The sequence below is a fragment of the Clytia hemisphaerica genome, unplaced genomic scaffold (genome assembly GCF_902728285.1).
Source record: "Clytia hemisphaerica strain Z4C2 unplaced genomic scaffold, Clytia hemisphaerica genome assembly, whole genome shotgun sequence".
Classification (NCBI taxonomy): domain Eukaryota; kingdom Metazoa; phylum Cnidaria; class Hydrozoa; order Leptothecata; family Clytiidae; genus Clytia; species Clytia hemisphaerica.
The window spans coordinates 524,606-547,600 of NW_027103900.1; the positions used below are offsets into that span (position 1 = coordinate 524,606).

Here is a 22,995-nt window from a genome sequence, read left to right on the forward strand (position 1 = left end):
TCAAACACTTTTCAAAAACGGAGCATTTGAAAGTACATGCAATAAGTTAAGTACTACATGAACACAATAGTGTTTTCGAGGATCTACCAAATGGAGGTAGGTTTGGAAAAACTAGCTCCGACATAGATCAATCTGAAATGGGCTTTTCCAGAAAAAATTTAACCCCCTGGATATCCACTTTTGAACAAAAATCGTTAACCCCCTGGATATCCGATATCCTCAACAGGGGGCACGGACTATTTCTAGAAAAGCTCAATAAAGCTCACTTTGTTATTTGAACAAAATTAAGGGATAGGCCACGTTTTCTAGGTTAATGTATTCTAACTTTAAACATATAAAAATTAATTGAGATATTAACTAATTGCAGATTGTATAAAAAATGAGTAGGCATAATTCTTTAAAGTTATATTATGATAATAATTCAATAAATTGCCATTCTTTTATAACAATACTAATTACATGAGATAAATTAAGTTAATACACGAATATAAACGAGGCGAGAAAAAAAAAATTCAAACAAAAAAAGTACATATGCAGTTGTCTGGTGATTTTGAACCAGTAAAAGATTTTAATACTTCAATTTGGGGATTCGATAATGCTCTTAATTTCAATCGTTCATTTTTGAGATAAAATTCCATTTTGACATATTCGAACTGATCCTTTAAGGCCGGTCTCCACTTTTGCGCGAAATGAGCGAAAACTTTTTAACGTTTTTGTAAGGCCATTGTGGTCGGTTGAAAAATGAAGCAATTCCATTGGTCAAAATTGACGTAACGGTTGAAAAAAGTTGAACTTCCATCAACATTTTTTTTTTCGCGCGAAACTCTTTTATGACGTAATTTTTTTTAAGGCAAAAAAGATTAAGAAAAAACTGTCGCCCATTTCGCGCGAAAGTGGATACCGGTCTTTAAACCCCAGAAATAAATTCAGATTAGAGTTGAGAAAAATTTGCAACTAAAATCGTAGAAATATCACAATTATGTCAATACGTCAAAAACAGTTCATCTTTATTACAAACAGTACTAAAAATATGGCCTCTTCGTAGTATATTCATCTCCTAAAACGGATTTTCTTTAAAACTTTATGCTTCTATAACCTAACCTCTAAACTAAAACACTAAATCTACGAAATAAATTAGGCTTCCAAAGTATAGACAAAGACACATATCAGCAGCGTTGTGAGATGGCGCGATTAGGACAACAACCAAAAAATCTTTAATGTAGCCAGAACTAACATTATGTCAAACCAAAATGTAGGACTCGAGGATAGGTAAAACAGTTTGTTGAGTGGAAACAGTCAATTCTATGGCATACAAATCTTCCCAAATCTTGCAAATAGCATTGGTTAACTTTTGTAACTCTTCTTTGGATTGTGATTGGATAAGCCAGCTTGTTTCCTCGTCACCAGTGTCCTGATAATAGATTCAATGAGTTCAATAAGTTTTTTTTTCAAATTTAAACAATTTAATTAGTGATCCAAAAAATATCTGCAATCTGATTGGTTAAAAAGAGTACAATATATTTTGTATTTTACATGTACGAAATATAAATTGACGAAAAGACGTTGTTGCATTGTAGCGGTAGCAGCAATCTAACGTCACTTTGCTACAAAAGTGCCCTGTGTTTTTTTTCAAAACAAAAAGTGCATTTTTTGGGTTACCGATAAACGAGTTATCGGACAGTTGCGAGTACAATATAAGAAATATTTCACTCGCTCCCCGGGGGGGGGGGGGGTGTACTAGGTTTGCGAGCTGATAGCGGGAGGGTGCCGCCCGACCTTCGACCCTTGGACCCTTAGCGGGACTAACAAGGAGAAAATAAAGGAAAATTTTCTTTCTTGTTTAAAGTTGAAACTTTCCTATTTTTCCGACCCTTAGTGGGACTGAAACTTGATTTTTCCGACCCTTAGCGAGGCTTTGGAAATCCAACAAAGGTACCCTTAAGGGCGGTACATACCCTCCATTTGCCTAAGCACCCCCCCCCCCCCCAAGGGCGGAAAACAAGTATTAGTTAATTTATGCATACCTCCAAAACCAAAGATAGTCTTGCGTACAGAGGCTCGTCATCATAAAATTCCTGGAAAAAAAAGAAATTTAAATCTGGAGAATGGTCTTTATGTTACTCAAGATCACTTCATCGAATGTCTAACTGTGAATTCTGTGAAAACCTTTCATATTTTCAGAAATTAATGACATATATGAAATTGCGCGAAAAATATGAATACCACTAGTGAGAAAAAAGGCAATTTTTGGGACGGACATTATTTTTATAAGAACATCTAAAAATTTTGAAACCTTCGGTTGTTCTTCACATTTTCCGGCTTTAAGCCTAAAAATGTTCTTAACATATTCTTGTTATACCTATTTTTTGAGCTTTTTTACCCATTTTTGTAAGAAATGGGGTGTTTTAGATTCCACAAAGCCTTAAGATGTTGTTAACTTGTTCTTATTATTTTGGCCATCGATGCCTTTATGTTCTTATATAGTTTGTTCTAATAAAAAAAAACGTTTAGATGACTTCAATCAAATAATGATTTACTTACTAAAGAAACAATATTGGTGATTTTGTTGAGCTGTTTGACATCGAATTGTGATGGTAATTGATTGGGAATGGGTTGGAACTTGGATAAGGGCCATTGATGACACTCTTTCAATAAAGCGATATGTGAGTTGGTCAAAACGATGGTTGAATGTTGTAATTTGGTTTCTGAAAAGATGAAAGTATAGAATTAATTTGTCTCCTTCCCAGACAATTTTTCTCAAGTCGCATAAAATGTTAGTTTATCCCAAAATTGTGTGTCTAAAAGATATCAATTGAAAGATAATTCTACTTGAGACAAGTTAAAATATAAAAAAAGTAGTGTTGGCATGAAAAAAATGGAAGCTAACTTTCCCAGTAACAGGGAATTTCAAATTTGACTTTCAAGCCACTAAAAGGTTTCATATTTACAAAAATAAAATTCGTCAAAAATCTTTTTGTTAAAAAAATGTCAAAAAAGATTACAGGGTGGGCACAGAAATCTGGTCAAACAAAAATTGTGCTACTTACGAAACGATTAGTGGCATAGAAATTATATTTCTCTTTACTTGCACTGAAAACCTCGCTATAAGCACTCCCATTAGACACTTTTCTCATGTCAGATACATAATGCGTTCCACTCTGTAGTTAAAGAATTTCACTTAAAAAACACCAAGTGTAAAAAAGTTTGATTGTCAACATAAAATATTTCAACTCGTGTTGAATTCAAACCTTTCTCCAGTACTCTACACTTGACAAGCGAATAGACTAGAACATTGGCATCAATTTCTCCATCTTCTAGATTCATTGTATCCACGCTGATGTTGTCTAAAGAGCTAGTGGATACACTTGTCGTCTGAAAGAGAAAGAAAGAGAGAAAATCTGGTGGTTTCAAAGCTAACAACACAATAATATAATGTAATGGTAAAACTTTTCTTGTCTAAAGCCAATGCAAAAGCAAATATGTTTTCTCAACATTGGAGTGACGCATTATATCACGATTAACCCATAATGGGTCACCTCAAAATTTTATTATTGATTTCAAATGCGCGCACTCGAAACAGATTTCTGTAATGCCCGAAGGGCTAGATGACATACTGTAAGCTTTTCCAAGCAAAAAAAAATAGATATCGTAAAAAATTATTGCTGCTATTGTTTTCGAAACTCCGCGAAGCTTTTGATTGGTCAAGCGCTGATATTCTATTTTAATGTCACGTGACCTAGATAGGATTTCCTACCTAACCACGACACACTTTTCAGCTGAAGCACTCTATCTAGCCCTTCGGGCTTTACAGAAATCTGGGGCAAACAATCAAACTAAGAAAAATGCCAATCTTGACAATAGATATTAGATAACTCGTACAGGGCGTTTGACGAGGCGGTTAACCTACCACGGGTGTAAATTTATAAATAGCTTCATCATCTTTAAACTTCTGGTCCTTAGAGATAATTTGTATTACACCATCATCGAGAAAGCTTTGACTCAGTTCCAATGCCTGAAAATAATAGTAAAGAACTTGGGTTATTTTTATGTTGCGAATATTAATAACTTTGACTACTTAAATTCATGTTATAAGGTATTATTTAAACCAGGAACAGAGATGCAATTTCTTTCAAAGTTGGTATCTTTATAAGCAGCTAAAAAGACAAGACTTAAAATGCAATCTATATGTCTTGAAACCCGCGTTAAAAAAATGTAACTATTTTTTAATCTGAATTTACTTCTGTTCTTGAATCAACTTCATGTCTTGAAACAAGCCAATCCACCAACTCTTTGGCTATGAAGCATTGTTGATGTGTTCTGATTCGCATCTAAGGGAAAAATAGATGTTGGTGGTGTTTAGTAACCCTTGTAAATTCATGATATAAGTAATATTTTAAGCGAAAGTATCCAAAAAAAGACCGGATAACCGGCCACTAATTTTTTATTTAATCAATAAAACTACAGTGGCAAACACCCGGGCTATTTTTGGTCCTTCCGTTTAAAAATGATTCACGTAATTAATTTTACGAATGAGAAATTCGAAAATCAAGGTAAATATTACTGATATATTTTTTGCTGAAAAAAAATTATTCAAAATTTAAAAAAAAGTGTAAGAACGGTCCTCAGTTTAAAATTTTAAAATTCGATCAGTTTATACAAAACAGTTTATGGTATAACCAAAAATGAAGAGATACCGATTCGATTACCTTTTCATAAATACGTTACGAACAACACTTGCCTCGTTTTGAAATTATTGCCACGGTGATTAACTCCCAGCGGATTTTATTAAAACTACTTTCTATTCATAAAAAATCATTTTATGTCTCAAGGGACATAATCACCATGGTAATTGTTCGAATACGAGGCAAGTGATGTTCGTGACGTAATTTATGAAAAGGTCTATTACCTTTTTACTTTTCAAGAGAGGTGGCACAGTGTAGTCCATGATTTGACGAAGTAATCGCTTGCCCTATAAATGAGAATACACAGAGAGGTATTTAAAAAAAGTTTCATAGGAATTAAATAGATTTACTTTTACGACAAACAATTTTGTTCGATTCGTAGGGATATTGGAATACACGTTTTTTTATAAGAACAAACCATATAAGAACATAAGGCTTCGATGGCCAAAATGTTAAGAACAAGTTAAGAACATTTTAAGGCTTTGTAGACTCTTAAAACACCAGGTTTCTCATAAAAATGGGCAAAAATGGGCAAAAATGATCGAAAAAGGGTGAAAATAAGAACATGTTAAGAACATTTTGAGGCTTAAAAATCAAAAAAAAATTAAGAACATCCGAAGGCTTTTTGGATGTTCTCATTTTTGGATGTTCTTATAAAAAAAATGAAACTGCTTACAGGGCTTACAAGGAGATATCATTTTCAATGAGGGAATAGGATAGGTTTAAGTGTTTTTTTTTTTCGATTTATGGGAAATGAGAGTAAATGCTAAAAACTTAAATAATGTCTAAGGATTGGCCAATGTGACATGAAGGAAATAATCATAAGTATAAATAAACGAACTAATTAAAAAACTCAGGTAAAAAGCTGAGTTACCAGGAGTTACGCACAATAATACTCTTCAATGTGTATCTGATATATTCCGATGCCGGATTTGCAGCCAGTCACATTCTTCTAAAACTCCAAAGGAGCTCTACTCTTCTTATTACAAAACCGAGAATAAGGACAGCGAACAATAAGACCATTACATATAGTATGATAATTTCACATAAATTAGCGTTTTTTAACGGGTTCAATTTTCCTCTACATCATCGGGAAAGTTTTATGTTTCAAAAGTAATCATTTCGAGGGTTTTTTGTATGCATAGCTGATTATCGTTTAGGTAAATACAGCTTATACCATATGTACACGTTTTTTTATACGAACATCAAAATTTTTTGAAGCCTTGGGATGTTCTTAACTTTTTGGGTTTCAAGCCTAAAAATGATCTCAAAATGTTCTTATTTTCAACATTTTGTGACCAGTTTTACCCATTTACCTAAGAAAACGGGTGTTTGACTCCACAAAGCCTTAAAATGTTCTTAACTTGTTCTTAGCATTTTGGCCATCGAAGCCTGATGTTCTTATATATTTTGTTCTAATAAAAAAAACAACGTGTATTCGATTGTTGTTTTATCCCTTTTTCATATCAGGTTGAGCAATGCTACACAAAATTATTTGCAAATCTGTGTAGTAAAGTTGTGTTGTTCTCTGGAGAGACTTTTGATCAGTGATATGTTAGTAGTGTAAGAGAAGGCAGTTGGAAATAACCTTTCCACTTTCACACACACACACGGATGAAGTAATTACTTTGTGCAAGAATTGAAGGCTGGAGAGATAATCGTCGACATCCAAAATCATTCAAATAAATACTTAGTGGTAAGATTATCCGTCCGACACAGACAATGTTCAAGCTTGAAAGATGTTACATCCACAGCTACTTGCTTATTGGCTTTCTCACAACAGTTAAGGCACGGGAGTTCTCCTCTAATAACAAGGTTATCCCTCAGGAATTTCCATTGAGCCAGTTCTTGGGGCTCAATCCAAACACAAAAATCAAGGACATTTCGAAACGATCTCATCTCTGTTCTATGGACTCAAGATCTAGATGTTGCTCATGCGAAAAGGATTGTCCGAAATTCAGATCCTGTTGTATCGATAAATTCTGGACAAGTTTCCAACAAAATAGCTCGTTAATTGCCACCGTAGATGAGAGAAACATGCTGGAAATGTACTTGGACTATTTTTTTGAGAAAATCCAACAAGACAAGGAAGATTATAAATGTACAGATCTTGTTCCTTTGTCCCTTCGACAAAAACTCGCAACAAAGCACAGTAAAGTTAGCCCTACAATGAGTTACTACATGGTTACAAAATGTAAAAAATCAATAAGATCAGAACACAGAATGGATGTTCCGCTTTGCGAGCAGCCCAATACAGACAAGTACTTGAATTTCGTGCCAGTACACGATGAAGATGGAAAGATTTACAGGAACAGCGCATGCGCAAGATGTAACGGTGCACGTGACTACCAAGCTCTACCAATCGAAGCGCAGTGTGGCTACACGAACAATATATCATTAAGTGCTTTAAATGCATGTGAATTCGCTTTGACAAACAAACATAAGAATGTTAAATGTGTGAAACAAACATACAAGGAAGCACAATGCTCAAATCAACTCCTCAAAAAGAAATGCTCCCTTTATCAAGGCATTCTTGGAGGATACGAAAGACCAACATACCGTAATTACCATTGTTACAAATGCATAATGGGAGAACAAAACGATTCTGTCAAGATCTCAAATCTCCGGACAGGATGCGGATCAAGTGGTCAACCAGTTTATTGGTCAATGCTGATTGAATACTCACAGAAATTCATTTTCAAACGAGATTACGATGGCAAGATCCTGAAAATCAAAAACAAATGTTCATCCGACAACCAAATCTTCGATATTTTCTCCAATCAATGTTACAATAAATCTGGTTTACAACATTTTGAATTTGGAAAAAACTCCTCAAGATTATTAATGAATTCAGCCAACGTTACTAGGACAACGGAAAGAACAAAACAGTACACCCAGTACCATTTGGCTAACTTGTACATCTTCATCGGCGGTAGCACACTAAGTATCATCTGTTATTCGGTGACATTATTCACGTATGGTTATTTCGAAGAACTACAAAACGTACATGGTTATAACATTTTAGGGATGTGCATCTCCTTATTGACAGCTGATGCTTTGATGTTATTGGCTAACGCTACGTCATGTTATGTAATCGGTGTTATGTTACATTACGTCATTTTGGTTGCACAAGTATGGGTGGTCATCATATGCTTTGATATAGCTGTCAGCTTTCATTCGAAGCTAACTAGTATTAAAGATAAGAAAGTGAACAATAAGACGAAATTGTTTGGGAAATATATAAGTGTGGCATTGATGGGCCCACTCTTAGTGGTCACTCCAGCTCTGGCGTTGAGCAAGGTTGGTTCTGGATATGTCAATTCATGTAAACCTGATGGTCTATCGGCTCGTTTATTACTTTACGTTCTCCCGATCGCAGGATTGAATCTGTTATCTCTGTGCGTATTAATCAAGACGTTTTTGAAGATTCATAGGGACAAGCAAGAGACGAGGAAAATGTTGCAATCGAGCCAGACTTAAACAGACGTCTTCAGGATGGCTTGCAAGTTGATGATAGGCCTTGGTGTCATTGAATGTATTGGTTTCGTTCAGGTCAACGAAGGGACGTCCATATTTGACCAAGCGTCTTCCGTAGTTTATAATATCGTGCGAAGTTTTCGCGGTGTTTTTGTTTGCATTGTGTTCGTGTTGAATGATCGAGTTATGAAGTTGTATAGAAAACGGTTCGCCGGTAGTTTTCAGAAAATAGGATCAGTATCCAAAGCACAAAATGAATGAATGAATGAATGAATGAATGAATAAAACAGACGAATGAATAAAATTAACAAGTGAATAAAATAAACGAATGAATAAAATGAACGAATGAATAAAATGAACGAATGAATAAAATAAACGAGTGAATAAAAAACCGAAAGGATAAATGGATTAATGAAAAGGGACAATAACTTTCAAAACTTGAATATGGTAAAAAGAGGTATTGTTTATTTTGTGTATGGTATCGTCAGGGATTGTTTGTAAAGTAAGATTGTTATACGAACTGGAAATTTAAAATTTGTATGTTTGAAAGACACACATGGTAGTAGTTTATTATTGTTTCAGGTTTGGAAAATGAAAAAATGCCAAAAACCCAGATGAGATGGATTTTTATAAAATACTTTAATAATTGGTCATTTGAAGTAATGAAAATGACGTTTTCTTTAGAAAAAGTAACAAAATTGGTTTATTACATGTTAAAGACCAACCAAATCAAATAAGGAGCTTGTGAAAAACCCATCTCATCCCCAAAAACCAATAGCATAATACCATTGGAGGCTGGTTACACACCTTAAAAAGTGCGTTAAACAATAGGGGGAGCCAAATGGAAAACTCCATTCGAGGTATGGAAAATAGGGGAAAGTAGGGTTCGCTTGTGAGGCGACCGTTTAAATTATCCTTCTATAATACCTTTGCTTCGCTCGTCTCGTTTGCCTTTAGTACTTGAAATCTGAAAATAAGCAAGAAAAAAATATAGTACTCTCACGTACTCTTGTCTCCCGAATAGACGTCCCCACCCCCGCTAATTCTTAAGATACAAAAAAGTCCATCCCCCCCGCTCTTATTAAGACCCCCCATCCGCTAATTTAATTCGAATAAGTCAATATTTTATTACAGTGTAGATAGACCTTAAACTTGTTTAAATTTTCCTTTTTGTTGGTATTGGTTCTTATTTTACGTGTTTATTTGTTAAAGTTTCTTTTTTGTTGTTGAAATTGATATCAGTTAGAAAAAAATCTGTATTTAAACTACCCCCCCTCTTATCCCACCCCCCCCCCGCTTATTAGAATTTAGAAAATTTTCCTATGTCCCCCCTGTTTATTCGGACCCCCCGTCTATTCGGGAGACAAGAGTACTAATAGACACCCTGTTTTTTATTATTTTGACTGACTTTTTTCCAACAGCGTCGGAACATTTATGGACCCCCCCCCACCGTTTATTTGTTTTCAAAAATATTCTTACCTTCAAAAGGAATAACCCGTTAGTGTAAATTCGCATGATTTCAGACTATGTTTACTGTATTCAGAATCAGAGGTAAAAAATTCCAACCCCCGGCAATTAGGGCCCCTCGTTTAATAGGCACCTGGGCGGGAATATTTCATCAGACTTGTCAAATTTTGACGAAAAGTTAACAATTATATAAATGTAACTCGAATTCTCAGTGGAGCTCAGAAGTTTTCTTAGAGAGATATTACAGATGTTAAATTTGCCTGGCTTGAGCGGATTGAGCTGGATGGAGCTTTGTTCAACTACACGTTCTTTATAAGAACAAACTATATAAGAACATAGGGCTTCAATAGCCAAAATGTTAAGAACAAGTTAACAACATTTTAAGGATTTGAAGACTGTAAAACACCCGATTTCTTAGAAGAATGGGCAAAAACGCTCAAAAAATGATGAAAATAAGAACAAGTTAAGAACATTTTTAGACTTAAAACTCAAAAAGCTAAGAACATCCGAAGGATCCAAACATTTTGGATGTTCTTATAAAAAAACGTGTAAATGGATTTGGCTAATTTGGATTTTATATAAAGAGTTACAACAAACCTGATATTAGAGGAACATTGAGGATTTGGTTCTCGAACAACTTCTGGAATATTATCTGTGTATGCTAAGTGACTGTGTATAATATCTGAAAAAAGAAAAAAACTCAATCACACGCTCCTCGCAAAAGGTTAGGGTGAATAAATTCATCGCTTGGCTTTAGATTCATGATAAGAACGAAGATTTCAAACCTTTAAAAAAATATCAAATCTTGAAATGGGCAATTATAAAGCAAAAATATCTTCTGATTGGAGTTCATGTATGAAATGACAATTAGGTATGGTATACGTAAAAATCACCTTCGATATGAGATATGAATTGGTTCGTTTTTTCACTGTTCCCAGCTATAAATTTGTAGCGGAAACCTGTTTTGTTTGAATCCACAATGAAACTCTGAAAATGAGAAACTGAGATTATGAAAAATAATAAAAATCGATAGTAATGTTGTCAAGTTGACAAAAAAGTTTCATAACCATTCTCGTACCCAGAACCCCCGGGGGGGGGGCACTCAAGGTAAATGACCTACCAGACGTTCGGCCCTTAAGGGTAGGTTTTTCATAGTTCAGCTAGTGCACTGTAAGGGTAGGAAATTACAAAACTGCACTGAACTGCACTGTAAGGGTAGGAAATTGTGATAAAAGGCCAATTTTTTGGTAAAATTGGCACAAAATTGGTCAATTTTGGAGGAAAAATTCCACATTTTCTTGGAAAATCGCAAAAATTTTCGCCCTTACGGGTGAGAAATTTTGAAAAAGTGCACTGTAAGGGTATGATTTTTCATGGAAATTCACTGCACTGTAAGGGTCCGATTTTAGAAGCCAAATTTTGGGCCGAACGTATGGTCGTTTTCAGATCGAGTGCCCCCCCCGGGCCAGAACCACTTGCGCCACCTTTTGATTTTACTGATGGATGCTATCAGAATTATAGAGAAAGCCTTCCCAATGGGCACAAACGTCTTTTGGACGTCTAATGTACGTTTCTAGGACGTCCAAAGGTCTTAAGCCGTCCATAAGACGTTGCATGCCCATAGGGTTAGCACTGGCCTCGAGTTTGCTTTATATATTTTCACATTTTTTTCGATACGAAAAATTTTTATTATTTCAGAGCCTCTTAGTAGTAGAGCCCTGGCTTAAAAAAAGTAATGGGAGGGGAAAATATTATCAAAAGTATATATAAAGTATCAAATCTGTAAGATAAAAACTTTCAAAAGTAATCAGCTGAAAGGAACAATTTTTATGATCATGCAACAACTGTTGCATTTATGCAAGACTGGTGAGTCATTTTGCTAATAACCAGCTACTAACCATTCTTAAAATTCGAATTTTATAGATATCAAAACTTTATTTATATCCAACCTGTGCAAAATAACCGCATTGGAAATGCTTCAAGTTAGCCAGTGGACAAAAAGCCAGTTTCTTTAAACAATCTTCAGGCGTGTCTCTGTAAGAGAAATAATCAAGGAAACGTTGAAGCTGAGAAGGTTTAAAAGGGATAATCAGATGGTTTGAGATATTTGGCATGTGTAATCTTTCTATTGTCCTGAGCAAAAAAAACCTCAAAATATTTTTACCTAAATATTTTCCAAAGTCGAGATATTTAAATTACAAGTTTTTGACTTTTGGTAAAAAACAATAGAATTTCAACGTAAGAACCGTGTGAAAACTACAGAGGGTTTCTTCAGGCAAAATATCTCAAACCATCTGACTATCCCTTTAAAAGGTAACTGATTCCTGTATATCTCATCACAAGAATTTTTCAGAAACAGCCTCGACCTTCCCGGATACGATCAGATCTTTCCGATTTAAACGATGGCAACTTCAGCAACAGGTTAGGTCGCCAGGGCGGTCCTATCACCGCCTTCTGTGCTCGAATTTTGATGGTTCAGAAATCTCAAAAAAGAAATTATTTCACTCGTAGCGACTGTGATAAATTTCTCTATTTCACATCAATAGACTAGGGATGTACGTTTCATAAACGTAAGTCAAAAATTCTTTCTAGATATTAAAGGGACATAAAAGTACTGACGAAATTTGTAAACAAACCGTATGCAGCGGGAAACAAAATCAAAACAAATGTCACATGTCAAAATGAAAAAATAAAAAAATATGGTTGATTTTGATTGTTTTAATTGTTTTACAAGTTTGTTTTAATTGTTATACAAGTTTGTTTGAAGACGTGATTTTGATTGTTCTCTTTATTGACACGTGGCTCGGGCAATGTTTACGTTTTACTACTTTTATATCTGTTAAAACTGTTAAATCTGTTAAAACTGTGTTACAAGAAGGAGTATGAGGGTGTAACCTAACCCTCTCGCTCGTCAACATTACAAAAGAAAAGAGTCAGATCCTTCAGCTACGACCTTCGGAAATGATTTTCCTTGGAGCCAAATTGGTGCATAATGGTGATGCATTAGGGCCTCTAATGTTATACAATGATTTTGGGTAATTTCCCTCTTTATCAAACAGACATTCTCACCCTTTAGGATCTGTGACGAGAAATACGTAGACGGTTTTGTTGGTGATGATTAAAAGTGAATCGTAGGCCGTCCCTCTCTCATATCCAACACAATCACACTGTTTAAAAAGAAAAAGAGAAGTGAATTGGGCTATTCCAGAAAAAGAAATTACTGTTGAATGGTTGAGGAGATCATTTTTTAGTCTAGGAGGGTACTCTGAATAAAATTGAAAAAACCCAGGGGTGCTAGTGAAATTCTGTAAAAATCCAAGGAGATACCCTCAAAAGTTTGCCAAAAATCCAGGGAGGGGGGCCAGGCTGTGAATTTTTAAAAATGACCTCCTCTATAATTCCATCTTCTGTCATTGTGGTGAGGGGAGTGGGGGAACAAATGAGACATAAAGGGTAGATAGGAATCTTAAATCTTTCTTAGGCAAGCAAAAAAATTTGCGTCACATTTGGGATGACGAATCGAATCTTTGTAGCCTTAGGCGGATGGAAACCACTCAGAACTGATTAAATGGTTAATGGAAACAAACAGAATTGATTAATGTGATTAATTTTTCAGGGCCCAATCGAAATACCACATTGAAAGATAAGACCCCACACCTATTTCAAGGAAACTATTGAATAACACGCGAACCAGTAAATGAACATGTAGACCCATCTTCGATTTGAATAAGAATAATTATTATCGCGCCTAAATTACAGTTTCTCGTGATAGATCTTATCGGAGTTTTTGATTTTTCTAAGAAAGCTATGTATTGTGGGATTGTTTCGGGGGTATTAGTACTAGTAATCGTATTGTTTGGAGTGCAATTAACGATTAATCACGAGTAACAAAGGAGAAAATAGTAATTTACACGAGTCCGAAGGACGAGTGCAAATTACGGTATTTTCTCCTTTGTTACGAGTGATTAACCGTTAATTGCACGACAAAACATACGATTCCGAGGTAATCGTCAGTAAATAATCATTAGTAAATCATAGTTTTCTTTGTAAACATTCGAAAACCTCCTTTTTTTCTTTTGTTTAAAAAGAAAACATTGCAGTGTAATTTTTCTTTGTCTTCAATTAAAAGAAGCTTTTGTAACGTAAAATTTCTTTGTCCTTTTTTATATTGAAGAAAAAAAATGTCTTTGTTTTTTATTATATAGTAAAAAAAGTCTCTGACACAGGACTTGGGAGAGAAAAGAATAAGGGGACAAAAGTGTCCCCCCGCCGAAGAGTGCAAAAAGTGGTAATAGTGCAATTAACGATTAATCGCACTCCTCTAAACCAATCAGATTCGAGTAATTTTGCACGGCTGACGATTACAATAGAAATCTCTCAGGAATTCCTCGAGGGAATTCTATTGTAATACCCATTGAGTTTAAAGCCCGAAGGGCTAGAGGTCAATCTCTAACCTTTCTCAGACAAGAAAAAGTGAAGCCTTAAAAAATGCGCCGCATTTTTGACGACAGATTGAATCTGTTTACGATCGATATTTTTTTCGAAATTTAGCGGTAAATTTTAGTTTCAATCTGTCATTTGTGTAAAAACCAGGCGAGCCGCTCAAGGCCGCGACTTCTAGCCCTTCGGGCTTATACTTCATTGGTAATACCCCCGAAACAATCCCACAATGCATCGGTGTTTTAGAAAAATCAAAAACTCCGATAAGGTCTATTTCATTGGCCGAAAGACGTAATTCGGCACAGCTTCACCCAATGCAATATGGACTTTGCTGACAAAATATATCCCGTATTCTACTCTTCTAAGGCCGTGTCACCAATATTATACGTACCCTGATTTGACATAAAAACTCTTCGTCCAATTTCGCAAAAACGTTGATATCAAAATACAATTTCAAGCGATGGTTACATTTACTGAACTCTTCCATATTCTCGAATAAAGTCTCTTGGTTGGATATAATCGGTGTGTTCATTGAAGATCTTGGTGTTTTGACTTTGATTGAACCTTTGGAGGTTTGACGAGAATGTCCGCGAGATTTGGAGGTTGTAGAGCTTGTATATGAACCAGCTGGCGAGTTTGAATAAGATCTGGTGGTCGAGGATTGATCCAAAGAGACCTTTTTCTTTTTGTCTTGGTGGTCAGTGGTATCAATATAAACGTTGAATATGTCAACGTCTGTTTTCTGCTGTTTTTCTGTTTTGAGAACTTCGAAGGAGGGTGTGTTGGGTATCAGTTCGGTAAAATTGACGTTGCTAGGTAACGATTTGGCCATTTTAGGCTGCATCCCATTTATGCTCTTGTTTAGCCTATAAGTTAAAAAAAAGTGTAAACAAATTCAATTTAGTTTATTATGACTTCTTGCAGCCGAGACAGGAAGACGGATCTTTCATCGTGCTATTTCAAGGCCAAAAAAGAAGACATTATAAAACAAAAGAGATCACTATTTTCATCGGAACGGAACTGCTCCGTTTTCTTGCTCCGAAACGTTCCGAAATGAGTATAAACACTTCCTATCCGTAACAAATGCCACACCGGAGCAATACGAAACCGTAACGTTTGGTTTTACAATCCAAGGGTTTAGGGTGCAATCCCTGGTCACCAGCAACTTTCAGCGAATGAGAAGCTTAGATTGGGTAATCTGGTGTAGGCGGTAAGTTTGGGAGCTGATAGTAGGTGTGACACTTCACCTCAGCATTCAACCTCCAAAGTCTAGCACAAATGGAAAAGGGGACACTCTCTTAGACCATGTTCAGACGTTACGGTCTCGTTTTATCCCGGTATGGTTTCTGTTACGGATCAAGAGTGTTCATATTGGTTTCGGAACGTTTCGGAGCAAGAAAACGGAGCAGTTCCGTTTCGATGAAAAAAGTGGAGCGAAACTGGTTCGATCTGTTTTGCTTTGTAATGTCTTCTTTTTTTTACCGTTTCGAATTTTTGACGTTCACACTTGTTTCGGAACCGTTTAATTTCGGATACGGAACCGTAACGTCTGAATAACGGTCTTAATCCCCACTCTGCCAACAACTTACTTAGCTTAACATGGCATGATTATTTGCTAAAGTTCAAAAAAAGAAAGGAGTTTACCCGATAATTAGCAGGTAATTCAAGATCTATGATCGAGCTATTCGAGAAAAAAAAGTAGCCAAGATAGAATGGAGTGAGCTGTGTATACACATTGTTTATAAGAACAAGCAATACAAGAACATAAGGCTTCGATGACCAAACTATTAAGAGCAAGTTAAGAATATTCTAAAGTTTTGCAAGCTCTCAAACAACGTCCAATTGCTTCAAGGAAATAAACAAAAATATGAGAAAAAATGGCGACATTAAGAACAGGTTAAGACCATTTTTAAGCTTAAAACTCAAAATATTAAAAGTTTTGTTTTTACAATAGTGTTTCCGTTTCATATCAGACACATATTTCATATCAGGACAGTGTCTTGCTATTGCTATTTTATGCTGATATAAGCAAGATCCTCTTTCTGACCAATCTTGTTCCACATCCGTGTCAATCCTATGTGAAAAAGCTTGTGAATTAAAAGTGATGAGTAGGCAAACGATATCACTCTTATTTGAAAACAAACAACAACATCCTAAGGCATCAAAGCACGTGGATGTTGTTATAAAAAAACGTGTACTTACAAAAGATTACGTTGGCAATAAGGTGGCCATGAAGAGACACTCTCATTCTTTGAATCTTTGTGAGAAGGAATGACGACGGAGAAAGACGAATCAACTTTCTCTGCATCGGTGTGCTGGCATCCATTACAATTCGTCGTGCGGTCTGTATGAATAAATGTAGTTATTATCCGACGCGCGTAAATAGCGACATTTGATTGGCTTCTTTGCTGTCCAATATTTTCGATTATTATCCGACGCGCGTAAATAGCGACATTTGATTGGCTTCTTTGCTGTCCAATATTTTCGAATATATAGCTTCCATGGGGGCTATATATTTCAAAAATTGACGTCACACAACGAGTTCAATGACAATTGAGCATCTTCTTTTTGACGTTACGTCACAAAATAAAAATAAGACTTTTGAATAAAAAACTATCAAGAAACCAGATTTACGAGCATATAAATTGGAATTATGTTTGCAAAACGAGAAATATTTTAGCGATGAACGGATAATAAACCATTTATTTGGACGCAGTCTCATCCAATATGAAAAATATTGGGCTACGAGAAAAGATATTGGACTCGGCGAAGCCTCGTCCAATATCTTTTCTCGCACGCCCAATATTTTTGCATATAGGATTCGACTTTGTCCAATAACTGCTTAATAGATGAGTGTTGCTCAGTCGAAAATACACTTTTTCAACCGTAGCCGCCAATTGCCGCGCAGGCATTTTTTTGTCCGCTTTATCCCACTAAAACCGTCCCAGTACTTTTTTTACATCTATAGACAATTGAAAAATGTGTCAAAAAAGGATTGTATCGAGTTTAGGGGGATAATTAAATAATTAAGTAGCACGCGTCTGATCGCGCGACTTATATAAAGGAAACTCTAGATTGAAAGGTCAAGCAATTTTATTTTTTTTTAATACACGAGCATTTCGGAATTCTTTTCTAGTTAATACTCTACTTAACACAATAAGCCCCTTGGAAGAGATTGCTCCATACGCTTATAAGGGGAACCAAAAATGTGAAATGACCTGTGAACTAATTCTAGAAGAAGAAGGGCTAAAAATATTATATAAAGAAGGTGAACTTATAATATTTAGTAGTTTACCTTTAGTAGATGGAACCACAATATCGAAAGAAGAATCTTTATTTTCAACATATCCTCCACCATCACATTCGTCAACAACACTATTATCTCCATCACTTTCATCATCTCCGTCTCCAGGGACATCAATCTCATTTGTGATTCGTTCAATAACCATTCGACTTCGACAATCAGCGTTGGGACATTCGTAATATTCTTCACTGATTTGGCGATTCAAAAACACCATGCCACACTTCAAACACTGAAAACAAATCATACAAAAGCACAATTTATACATACAAGTTAGTAAGTCTGCAACCGAGGTTGGAGGCGACCCAAAGGCTCCTCTTATGATAGCTATCTACCTTGATTGATCCACTTACCCTTCTTGTTTATCCATCCTTCTCTTTAATAACTGAGCGTCAAGCAGAGAGGCATAGACCATTAAGCAATACCACAAAACAATACTGAGGAAAAGGTGAATCTTTATACTGTCGTTATAGTCCAGGTTCAACCACCCCCGGGTGTAATTAGCCGAGAGAATTGGAGCGATAGCTCTAAAATCACAGGTAAAGAACTGTTAAAGTTGACGCTCTCTGATTCGACGTTCTGCCATTCGATACGCTCCATTATTAAGCAGATATTCGACAAGAAAAATCGGATGTCCAATTTTTCACGTTGAATTTATGGTTTATCGTTCACCGATTAGCAGAAAAGCATTTTAATTTCTGCCTATCTCATTTAGTCTTTCTCTCTTTGTATGACATTTTTGAACGTTTCACTGGGAGGTCTTCAGTAGTCTGACACTTTCTAGTCCGACAGTAAAAGTGCACGACGTTGGATTTGACGAATGCGTCAGTATTCCGACAAAAATTTTGTCCGATAACGAGTCAAAAAAACAGCAACATATAAAATGAAATATGGATCGCTGAAGAGGAGGCATATCTTTTATCCAAAGTTCCAACTTTGAGGTTGGGCCCCTAAAATCGACTTTTCTTAAATTTTGGGAAGCTTATTAGGATTAGGCTGTCAAGAGTCAAGAAATTGGATTTAGCTGTTTTTACGACCCTTAAGTCTCTATCTCTATCTCAGCTTCGCTTCGTCGAATATCATCAAGCTCGACTGAATAATTTTCCATATCCAATTTTTCTTGTTGAATATCTACTTAATATTCGACAGTGCGTTTTGCTTAGAGGTGGACGATAATCGGCAATATTTAGAATCATCGTCAACAAGAAACGAAGCTTTACTATTTGGTACGTTCCCCCTATTCGATGAAAATCTAATTCCTCTTGAAAACCGAATTAACCTGTACGTGTCTTTTGTAAGCACATCGCTACAGAGCATCTCCTGGTTATGGCTTTATTTCTTAACCACGTCTTGATTAGTTGGCAATGAGGGAAAGTTCTTAGATCAGTATAAAAACATCGGACACAATATTAAAAGACGGGGAAAAGAGTTTATCCCAGGATTATAGCACCATTATAACAGAATGAATTTCTCATTTAGTATCATTTAGTGTAATTATAATGATGTGTTTTGGTTGGTATGACATTTTTTGTATGCTTTTGATGCTGGCATCCTATTTTTTTAAACTTTTGAGCCTGTAGTGATTAGAGACACATGTAAGAGAAAAGCATTTTATCGTATTTTTTAAACGAGAAAGGTCGTTTTAGGAGTGGCTACATACATTCTTGTTCTCTTAAAAATGAAAAAGAGAGCAATAAATCCATCAAAAGAACAAAAGAACAAAAAAAACAAAGTATGGAGAAAATGGCGTAGATGATTCAGAAAGAAATACAGAGATCAGAGAAATAAACACTCAATACAGGACAATGGATTGGGAAATGGATTCTAGAGACGAGGAGAATCGTATGAATTTGGCGAAATTCATTTTGAAAACGTCCGCATACGAAGCATTATTTTTTGATGATGAAGTAGCTGACACTTTTGATGTCATGAAAACTAATTACAAGATCAGTCATTTAATGTTCCCGATCGTAACGAAAGCCATTAAAAGTGGTAGCCGATCAGAAAGAGCTTATCTTGATTATTCTGATTATGATTTCATTTATGAGATTGGACCTTTTATCGTAAACGATATCCGTGACAAACAAACAGATCAATTGCGGTTAAATAATTTGTGGTACAAGGAAACGAACCATGCTGGCTTTTACACTGTGTGTGATGATTATGATGGTTATTTGACTCCAGTTGGTTTGCAAACTAAAGTTAAACATCAAACCGATATAACGAAGGGTGTAAGTTTTTATCGTTTTTTCAAATCAATTTTCGTGAGCCAAAAATTTGGCAATCTATTTGTACGCGAGTAAGACTGAAATCAGCTGAAATGGCCGTAAGAAGGCTATTTTCCGTTAATTAGTGGTTTTTACGTGTAACTAGTCTCGTTTTCGCGAGGTTTGGTTTTCGCAAAACATTTGTTTTGCTTTCGCAAGAAATTTGTAAAAAACTCAAGTAAAACTACTAGTAGGCATTTTTGAAGTTTCAAAGGTACACCCAAAATCGTTATTCTTATCCTTAAAAAACTCAAAGGTCCCCAAAATTCAAAATTTTGAACGGTAAAGAAAATTTATGCTGAAAGTTATTTTGTTATTGCACCCGTCAGGGCACCTTGTAATGAGTACACACCAGTAGCAAAAAAGCATCGGCTATAGGTTAGTTTAGAAAGAGGGTTTCGTATTACAAGACATTTTCCCCTTTGTTTTAGTTTTCTTCGAATGAAGAGCCAAAGGCGACGATGGCGAATAAAGGTTATGGAGAAAATCAAAATTATTTACGACTTGATGATAAAGAAGACAAAGTGATAGGCCTGCGTTGTAAAGGATGGCCCAAAGAGATTTGGGAAACATTCAATGCTAGAAAGCGACCTCATTTGAAGAAGATTATGAAAAAGCTGAAAGGTTGGACATTTTCATAATCATTTTCGATGTTCACACCCAGTTTGAGAGTTCTGGGATGGGCCCATTGAATTTTTTTAGTTTTTTAAACACAAAAATTTATACAAAGAAGATTTAGGGCATTTTACATATTGTTTGTATTAAAATCTATAGACATCAGTTCATAATAGAATTAGTTTTATACGCAAGTATGTTTTTTTTGGGACACCCGGTATGTATGCCTTTCAATGAAAATTGATTCTTCTGCCTTTTATTTTCGGCGTACTTGTTTCCTATATACAACAATTTGTTTTATAGATTGCGCAATCTACTTGATACCGAAGGCACATCCAGACAGTCAGGATCCTTGGGTAGAATGGAGAATGTCCTTCTCAATGGTGGAGAAAGAAATTATGCGCAGTCTACCACATGTATATCGGAAAGTGTTCCTTATCTGTAAGGAGATCATACAATGGAAAGTCATTTCGTACAATTTCAAGACTGTATTTCTTTGGCAATACGAGGAGTGGACTGCTGAAGGAATCAAATATGAGGCGAATTATGAAGATATTTTCGAAATGGTTCAATGCCTTTTAACGCGTCTTTACGACGCATACCAAAGGAGAGTTTTACCACAATATTTCAATCCTAGTATAAATCTTTTTGATCAGCAGATATCTATGAAAGATGAGCCACTATTATTAAGGGAGCAAAAATATTCAAAATTCGACGAAAACGACATGGTAAATGTATTGAAAAAGTACACTGAAACCTCTCATCTTTTGAACGAAATCTTAGGTGGTGTTGAAGAGTATTCCATACTTGAACCAACACTACCTTTTAAGCCACTATTAAAAGGCATGGTAGAGGATCCAATAAAGAAACGCGAGCTTGATCAAGATAGGAATCCTTCATGCTATAACATCCGGAGTCTGTGCTCAAAAATTGTCAATCCACAAACTGTAGAACATTGGCAAAGTTACCTCGAGGAAATTATGGTTGAACTATACATAACGTTTTTATTTTTCCTCAATAAAGCAATGATAACACGGAAAGGGCCAACAATAAGGCAGATCAGAGGCACGTCGTATGTTTTGTACCATATCAGTGTCACTGGGAAAGATTATTTAGAACAAGTCGGAAGGACCAATAGCGAAGTGCACTCTGCAAGCTCTTTATTCAAGGGGACAATACAGAGCAGTATGGATTACTTGAAGGACTATTTTGATTCTTTGATTGAATGCTTATGCTCGGTACATAAATGGTTCGAAGAAGCGCGTAAAAACCAGCAACCATTGATGTATTTTCCTCATTTTCTTGACCAATCTTATTGGATGAAGCAACAAAACGCCAGGATTAATAAAGATCTTATAGCCAGGAACTCAGAAAATGTAGAAAATTGGTTAACTGGCGTGTTAGACGAGGAATGGTACGAAAAGTGTAATGAAACTGAAGAGATGAATATTTTGGTAGGATCTGAAACCACCAAGGAAACAACTCCAAATCCAACTATTCAATTTCAGCACTGTGATTCAGAAACATTTCATAAAATCATTGGTCAACAACTTTTCTATACGAATGATCAAGATTTCAAAAATCTTGTCGAAGGCCTAAACAAAAAGTGGCGTCTCAATCTACCGGAACGTCTCGAACAAGAAAAAGACATACAAAAACAGATCGAATCATACCCAAAAATGCCTTTTAGGCCTGAACCTGAACAATTCAAAAACTTCTTAACATTTTCTTTTACCTCAAATGTGTCAGATGTATAATTACGGTTTCACTGCGGAAAAATTTACGTTACCAACACCCGGCGTTTACTTATCATTCTTGTCGCAATTCTTCATAAACCAAGCGAACGTACAACAACACCCAATCAAACGAAACATTAAAATTTCACCCGGTTGGAACTACCACGTTCCCATAAGTGACGGCGTGGTATTACGTACGCACGAACAACGTTTACGTAACACGTTTCTTTATCGATATATTGCTTTGAATGAGGAAGTAATTGAGAAAAATTTGGATTCGGCGGAGAAACAGAGTGTTGCTCGAAATCTTAGTGATATTGAAATGCAATACGTCATAATTGAATTATAATTAAACTTTAACAATTTTATAATAATGCTATTTTATGCAATTGTGAAATTTTAAACTATTCGCAGTAGTAGGGACTGTTTTTTTTTACAATTTTGCCAAAATTTGCGAAAAATGTGACCCTGAATGGGACTGAAATTCTAATTTTTTTAAAAAATATTTTCCACTTTTTTCCAGAATTCCCCCAAAAGGTACCCTACGAGGAGGGGACTGATTTTTCATTTTGGTGTTTTTGCGACCCTACCTACCTACTCATAGAAAAGGTACCCTGACCTGCAGCACATCCCCGTACCCATTTTTGCCCAAGTACTTTCCCCCGGGGCGACAAGCTTTTATTATAATGTAACAAAGTTTTAGGTGCACAAGGCCTCTGGAACTGATCGTGATTATACGTAATTTACAATTGTCTTGTTTTGAATCTTTTCGGGTGTTTACTCCATGAAGTGTTGAGTCTTTCTTTGAAGACTTTGACTGTCTTTGCTTCAGCGACATCTTTTGGCAATTTATTCCAGGTTGGTATAGTTCGATAAAAGAAGGAATTCGTTTGTACACCACGGAGTCCATCGCTTCCAAAGTTTGGAATCATCTCAAGGTTGTGCCTTCTGTTAGGTCGCGTTCGACGGGCTATCTTGTTTGGGGTGGTATCTTTTTCGTAATAGTTGAT

General features: G+C 35.8%; 2 protein-coding genes across 2 annotated transcripts in view; one reads left to right on the top strand and one right to left on the bottom strand.

Annotated features, from left to right (window-relative positions):
- Window positions 1-297: 297 nt before the first annotated feature.
- Window positions 298-22,995, bottom strand: part of LOC136808804 (serine/threonine-protein kinase 11-interacting protein-like) — a 37,141-nt gene continuing 14,443 nt past the window's right edge. Inside the window, exons 20-35 of the mRNA XM_067065348.1 lie at window positions 17,362-17,599; window positions 16,269-16,410; window positions 14,458-14,932; window positions 12,696-12,793; window positions 11,576-11,660; window positions 10,520-10,613; window positions 10,224-10,308; window positions 9,087-9,126; window positions 4,907-4,969; window positions 4,239-4,328; window positions 3,908-4,012; window positions 3,249-3,372; window positions 2,542-2,705; window positions 2,025-2,075; window positions 902-1,411; window positions 298-672 (exon numbers count right to left, since the gene is read on the bottom strand). Of these exons, the coding sequence (XP_066921449.1) occupies window positions 1,241-1,411; window positions 2,025-2,075; window positions 2,542-2,705; window positions 3,249-3,372; window positions 3,908-4,012; window positions 4,239-4,328; window positions 4,907-4,969; window positions 9,087-9,126; window positions 10,224-10,308; window positions 10,520-10,613; window positions 11,576-11,660; window positions 12,696-12,793; window positions 14,458-14,932; window positions 16,269-16,410; window positions 17,362-17,599 (2,025 nt within the window). The 3' untranslated portion in view covers window positions 298-672; window positions 902-1,240. The remainder of the gene's footprint in view (window positions 673-901; window positions 1,412-2,024; window positions 2,076-2,541; window positions 2,706-3,248; window positions 3,373-3,907; window positions 4,013-4,238; window positions 4,329-4,906; window positions 4,970-9,086; window positions 9,127-10,223; window positions 10,309-10,519; window positions 10,614-11,575; window positions 11,661-12,695; window positions 12,794-14,457; window positions 14,933-16,268; window positions 16,411-17,361; window positions 17,600-22,995) is intronic.
- On the top strand, window positions 19,119-22,006 carry LOC136808753 (uncharacterized). Its single transcript, XM_067065290.1, has 3 exons — window positions 19,119-19,598; window positions 20,066-20,258; window positions 20,553-22,006. The coding sequence occupies exons 1-3, from the start codon at window positions 19,173-19,175 to the stop codon at window positions 22,004-22,006; spliced, it is 2,073 nt and encodes a 690-aa protein (XP_066921391.1). The 5' UTR covers window positions 19,119-19,172.

Excerpts from the sequence above, each read along its gene's own strand:
- LOC136808753 (XM_067065290.1), top strand. The coding sequence starts at position 19,173 with ATGGATTGGGAAATGGATTCTAGAGACGAGGAGAATCGTATGAATTTG. Across the intron at positions 19,599-20,065 it reads AAACCGATATAACGAAGGGT|TTTTCTTCGAATGAAGAGCC; the intron begins GTAAGTTTTTAT and ends CCTTTGTTTTAG. Across the intron at positions 20,259-20,552 it reads GATTATGAAAAAGCTGAAAG|ATTGCGCAATCTACTTGATA; the intron begins GTTGGACATTTT and ends TTTGTTTTATAG.